At 51.0% G+C, this 5906-nt stretch overlaps 1 protein-coding gene across 1 annotated transcript; it reads right to left on the reverse strand.

The window, feature by feature from the left end:
* Positions 1-1197: 1197 nt before the first annotated feature.
* PLA2G5 (phospholipase A2 group V) lies at positions 1198-5687 on the reverse strand. Its single transcript, XM_032418192.1, has 4 exons — positions 5648-5687; positions 4329-4473; positions 2035-2141; positions 1198-1319 (listed from the first exon to the last, which is right to left on the reverse strand). Exons 1-4 carry the CDS (start codon positions 5685-5687, stop codon positions 1198-1200), a joined length of 414 nt encoding a protein of 137 aa, XP_032274083.1.
* Between the last annotated feature and the right edge of the window lie 219 nt (positions 5688-5906).

The raw sequence follows: 5906 nt of genomic DNA on the forward strand, positions 1-5906 counted from the left end.
CATTCAGAGTCACCTCATAAAATTAAATTTTATTTTGAAAACATTCAGCATTGGAGCTTTTTAAATATAGATCCCATTTGTTATGTGGTTATTCTGGGGTTTGTCCGTGTAAGGAAGCCAAAGGTCCTTTCTTGGAAAGGACTCTCCTCTGTTTTGGAATGTGCGCATTCTTCCTGCAATCTCGGTATTAGAACGCCCTTTCTTTTACGAATTGATAGATGAGGTGGGTTTTTTAGAATCCTTGCTTGGTAAAAATAAACCCCTCAGCTGAACCCTATTTTTTTTAAATGTCCTGCTCTGTGACATTCCAGAACCTCAGCATTCCTGTGTCAGCACCCAGGTGGCCTCCGGATTACCCACTTTACATTTTTCAAAAAAACGTTCTAGCTCCTTTTTTAAAGAAACTGGAAGTCAGAGACGTTCAGTAACAAGCCTGAGACCACATGGCTGGAGAAGCCAGTGCTGGGATTTGACCGTGACCCTCTCTGGCCCGGAAGCTCAAGCTAGCATGATTGCCTAGCACCTTCTCCCCATCTCCTTAAGGAAGAATGCAGCCCAGTGCTTGGCCAGAGAGGCCCCCCAAGAGTAAGGAGATGAACCCCAAAGGAGGCTTGGATCTGGTCCCAGAAAACCTTCTATTTTTGAATCTGCACCTTCTGTTCCTGAGAGTCCGTGGTTAACTCAGGGTTCAGCACCCCAGTGGCAGAGGAAGGAGAGGTACGGGTAATTCCCCGGAGCAGAGGAAAATGCCCATGTGGTTTTATTTGTCTTAAGAATAAATTTTATTTAATATCTATATGGCAGACTTATGGGGTCAACTTGGCTTCTACCTTGAGTAAAAATTCTCTAGAGGGTGGTAGTGAGAATCCGATTGCAGACACTGAACAGTAAATGCATCTGCTAGAGAAGGGGCGCTGTCTTCAGGGTAAGGGGGGACAGCTGGCCTGGAGCTAGGGGCGAGCTCCCAGCATCAGAGGGGCCAACCTCACAAGCAGGGGCCAGGGACCCTGACCTTACCCGGTCCTATGACCAGAGTCGTTCTCCTGGGACTCTGTAGAGCATGAAGAGTGGCTGTGGGACTCCTCCAAGCCCCGTGGACCGTGGAGAGAGAAGAAGGTCCGAGACCGGGAGCCTCTCTCAGGAGCCCAGCAGCGTCAGTGGGCTCCGTGTTGTAGGAGAAGGGGACAAAAGTCTTGGTCAGCAGAGGATGTTGGGAAAGTATTGGTAGCGAGGGTTGTAGCTCCTTAGGTTCCTCTTCAGGCAGTAGACGAGCTTCCGGTCACAGGCGCAGAGCTGTGCTTGGCAGGGGGGCCCGGACTCTGCAGGCAGGACGCCAAATGCACAGTGAGGAAGTGAAGAGGGGCTCTACCAACACTGCATCTCGGGCTTGCCTCTAGTCGGAGCGGACTCCCCAGCCTGCCTCCTGCCCAGGAAGCTCTCAGTCTGATGAGGGAGGCACAGCTTCCACACTGGGAAATGCATGAGCTGATGGAAGAGGCGTAGCTGCTGCCCCAGGGGGAGGCTTCCGTCCAGGGAGACACAGCCCCTGCCCTCCGGGAGTTCCCAGTCTGACGGTGGAGACACGTTCTTTGCCCTTGGGAGTTCCCAGTCTGACGGTGGAGACAGCCCCTGCTCCGGAGGAACTCCGGTTCTCATAGAGGAGATACCACCCCCAGACTTAGCTTTGAACTCAGATGGCCCTGAGCTTGAATCCCAGCTCTAGCTGTGCGCACTGGCAAGGCTCTGAGTTCTAGTTTCCTCATTTGTAAAATGGGGAGACTAAATACACTCCAAAAGATATTTGGGGGAGCAAGTAAACAGAGGTACGCAAAGCATTTGGCACCTAGTGAATGCTCAGGCTGCGATGTTTCAGCCCTTCCCCAGAGGTCAGATACGGCTGCAATAATCCTGCCCCTCTTGCACCCAGCTCTGCCCTCTAAGATATAGGCTGGCTGACCTCTAGGGGCAGCTGAACTCAGAACCAGCAGAAACCCAGGTTCTATCAGTGGCCCGAAGGGGAAGCCCCAGGCTTACCACAGGTGACCAGTCCCCGTGAAAATCTGTATTTGTATGACTGTGTCCGGATGTGGCAGCCTTTCTCCTCCAGCCACCCATAGCAGTGATCATGCACCCAACAGCACCTGTCAATGCAAGAGACGTAGATCCTACGTAAGGGGCACGTCACTTTAAGCAGAGGCCACCTAGGTGGGTGCACTCTGGCAAAGAAAGAATCTAGGGATATGGATGAGTACTTCTCTGCTCTTCTACTGGGGCTGCCTGCCACTGGCTAGTGGTTCACTGACCTGCTTTCTCCTCCAGGGCTCACGGTGAGGCTACATTTCCCAGCCTCCCTTGCAAGTGGGTGTGGCCACACAACTAGGTTCCCGCCAGGGCATCATGGGCAGAAGGGATGCCCACCACTTCCAGACCTACCCATGAAACCCTCCCACACTGTCCTCCTCTTTCTCTCTTTCTCCATCTCTCAGCTGGATGGAGATGACCCAGCAGAGGACTCTGAGGCCACAGGGGATGGCAGAGCCATAAGAGGGAAGGAACCTGGGTCCTGGAATTAACATGTGATTCACATGGAACTGTTAGGTGAGCAAAAAACAAACTTCCAGTATGTTAGGTGTGGCAGATTGCATTTTTTAAAAATTGATTTACAGAAAAATAGAGAAGGTAGTACAGAGTGTTCCCTTTTACCCCACATCCAGTTTTTCCCATCATTAATTAGTACAATACACTTGTTACAATTAACAAACCAATATTGATGTCATTGACTAAATAACTAATCAGCTAAATCATAATATATCATTATTGATTCATTATAAAAAGTCCATAGTTTATTTAGATTGCCTTAGTTTTTATCTAATATCCTTTTTCTATGTGAGGATCCCATCCAGGATACCTCATTACATTTAGTTGTCACGGCTTGCTAGGCTCCTCTTGGCTGTGACAATTTCTCACATTTTCCTTGGTTTTGATGACCTTGACAGTTTTGAGGAGTGTTGGGTAGGTATTTTGTAGGATGCCCCCCTATGGGGTTTGTCTGATGTTTTTCTCATAATAAGACTGGGGCTATGGGCTTATTTTGCTTCTCTAATTACTCCAGCTTTGGCCATTGGGAGCCATTGGGAGCCCTTCCAGTTAGCTCCTTTGCTCCCTGACATAGCTCTATCAATGTGGCAGGTGGTTCTTTTTGAACACTTCCTTATCTTCTGGCCTTACATGAGACTCCAGGTTCATCCTGTATATTTTCTGCCCTGGTCCTAGAATCAGCCAGGTCTCCAAGGAGCCTTGGTTCCGTTTTTTGAAGAATGGTGTCAGAGACCAGGTCTGGGCTTTAGGAGTTGCTTATTGCTAATGGGATATTGTTTCTTTTAGGTCCTCTCCGCTGCCAGAGCAAAAAATGTGTCTATTTTAACCCATGTTTGTACACACATCTGTACCTATTTCTGTATTTAACCACCGGCATCTATATTAAGCTAAACAACAGTTCATACTGACATCTCCACCTCTAATCCAGCACCACGGGGCGTAAACTCCCCCTCCAGCAGTGGGAAACTTGGCTCCCACCATCTGCCATCCATTTGCCTAATGGCCCCATCCCATTATCCACATCAGGGGTCTCAGAATTTTCCAAAGAATCGTCTCTCCTTCTCGCATGTTCTAGAACTTTGACACTTCCCAATCAAGAAATGGAACCTCGGTCCCCTTCCTCTCAAAGCCTTTGTGACTGCCTCCACCAACTGACACCATGGAATTTCTGAGGCTAAACCTTTTGTCTTGCAGTCTTGGGACACTCACTCTTGGAACCCAATGGTCACTGTACTGTGGGGAAGTTCCAACAGCCTTGCAGAGGCCTAAGTGAGAGGAACTGAGTCCTCCAGCCCACAGCCTCTGCTGAGCCCCCAGCCAGCAGCCGGGGGCGACAGCATGTCAGCCATGGGAGTGAGCCCTCCGGAAACTGGATGGTCCAGCCTCATTTGAGCTGCCCCAGCTGAAGCTGGGTGGAGCAGGGACAAGCCATCCTGCCAAGCCCTGCCCCACAGGCAGATTCTTAGCAAAGTAAATGGTCATGGTCACTTGAAGTCACTACTCTTGGGGTGATATGTTACGTAGCAATGGACCAACTGACACATGTGGTCACTGAGACACGTGACGTTACTAGATGTATCTCGAGCAAGTCAGTTAACCTCTCTGACACGCAGTTTTCTCACCAATAAAATGGCGCTTTAATACTCATCTTCTGGAACTGATGTGGAATTACGTGAGATTGTGCGGGCGCAGAGGCTGAACATAAAGGATAATCATGATAATCAGCTCACCAATCTGTGCCGTCCTTGGGGGTCCCCCGACCGCCCCAGCCACAGTAGCAGCCATAGAAGCCGTAGTTCGTCAAGGCGTTCTTCCCAGTCACCCTCTCAATCATGGACTTGAGGTCCAGCAAGCCCCCGGGCACAGCAGGAACACCTGGAAGACAGCCCCCGACCCCCGACGAACACGCTTGCCCGGCATGCACCTGCCCCTGCTCCTGCCCCCGCTCCTGCCCTGGGGCTTGCGGGGACCCAGGTGTCTCCTTCTTCTTCTCCCCATTAGTGGGACGGGAGCAAGAAAGGGGAGGACAAGCAGTAGAGCTACAAGTCCGGACTCAGAGAATGGGAACCGTGCGTTCAAATCCTGCCTCTGCCCACTCATTTCACAGCATGATGTCGAGCAAGTCACTTAATCTCTCAGAGCCTCTGCCTCCTCATCGGCAAATTAGGGGCCGGGGGGGTGGGGCACTAAAGTGAATGCCTACGTTGTGGAGTTATCTTGAGGGTTAAAATGAGAGAAAGTATGAAAATTCTGAGCACAGAGGCAGACACCTAGTGAATGACCAAGAAATACGAGGTCTAATTAATACAGTAGCTGTAAGAAGCAGCAGACAGATGCGCACTCCCCTCCCCTCAAATAACACCACTTAGGACATAAGGCCCAGGACCTTAGCAGGGTGGGATCCTTCCAGATCACTGAAGCCAGCTCCCTCGCTTTCCAGATTGGGAAACAATAGTTTGGAGGGAAAGGTTCAGGGTTTCACAGTGAGCCAAGTGTTCCCTCCCTGCACTAAGCCTCCCGCCTTCCGCCCTCCGCGAGTCTCCAGGGATCTGGCAAGACATCAAAGATTAGGACAGCCTGCCGGGGGGCTGTGTACATGGTTATGGGCTCCCCTGTGCTGGGCAGTTACCTCCAGCTGGGAGGTGGCAGCAGGTGGGGCTGGCCTCCGCAGAGAATGACCCAGGAACGGAATAGTTACAGAAGGGTCTTGTTCTCGTTTGGGCTTTATTTTGTTTTGTTTTGCACCAAAGTAAAAAATATGCCTCGCACATTTGCAAGCCACATATTGTTCCCATAGCAGAATCTTTACCCATCACCACCTAGAATCGTGCGACAGGCCCACCAGTGGGCTGAGTATCATCCTGTGTCACAGATGAGGAGACAGAGACTCAGAGAGGCGAAGGTTCTTGCCGACGTCTACACAGGAAGCGCAGAGCCAAGATTCAAACTCAAGTCTCCCCGACCTCAAAGACTAGCCTCCTTTCCACCTACCCTATTGTTCTTAGGGGTGGAAGGTCACAAGTTCAGAGGTCATGGGGCCAGCACTTACTGCAAACCAGGAACCAAGCCAGTGTGAGAAGGCCATTCATCTCCGGGGTTCTGGAAAAGAAAACACATCCCGTCCCGTGACATGCCTCTCAGGAGACGCATTCGGACCCCACCACCGGGTCCCCACCAACTCAAGGAGTTGATCCCAGGGGTCCCTGGGGGGCAGTAGAGCACTCATGGGGTATGGTCCCCCATAGAGGCAGGAGAGGACTTCCCACCATAGATGCCCCAACACAACGGTCCCCTCTGCAGACAGTGTG

This window comes from Phoca vitulina, unplaced genomic scaffold (genome assembly GCF_004348235.1).
Source record: "Phoca vitulina isolate PV1807 unplaced genomic scaffold, GSC_HSeal_1.0 scaffold2, whole genome shotgun sequence".
Lineage (NCBI taxonomy): Eukaryota > Metazoa > Chordata > Mammalia > Carnivora > Phocidae > Phoca > Phoca vitulina.

Bases quoted from the DNA above. Each gene is read 5' to 3' on its own strand.
- PLA2G5 (XM_032418192.1), bottom strand. From the start codon at position 5,687: ATGAATGGCCTTCTCACACTGGCTTGGTTCCTGGTTTGCA. The intron at 2,142-4,328 runs GTGAGCTGATTA...TTGCATTGACAG, and splicing joins CCCAAGGACGGCACAGATTG to GTGCTGTTGGGTGCATGATC. The intron at 1,320-2,034 runs GTAAGCCTGGGG...TCCTGCCTGCAG, and splicing joins ACGGGGACTGGTCACCTGTG to AGTCCGGGCCCCCCTGCCAA.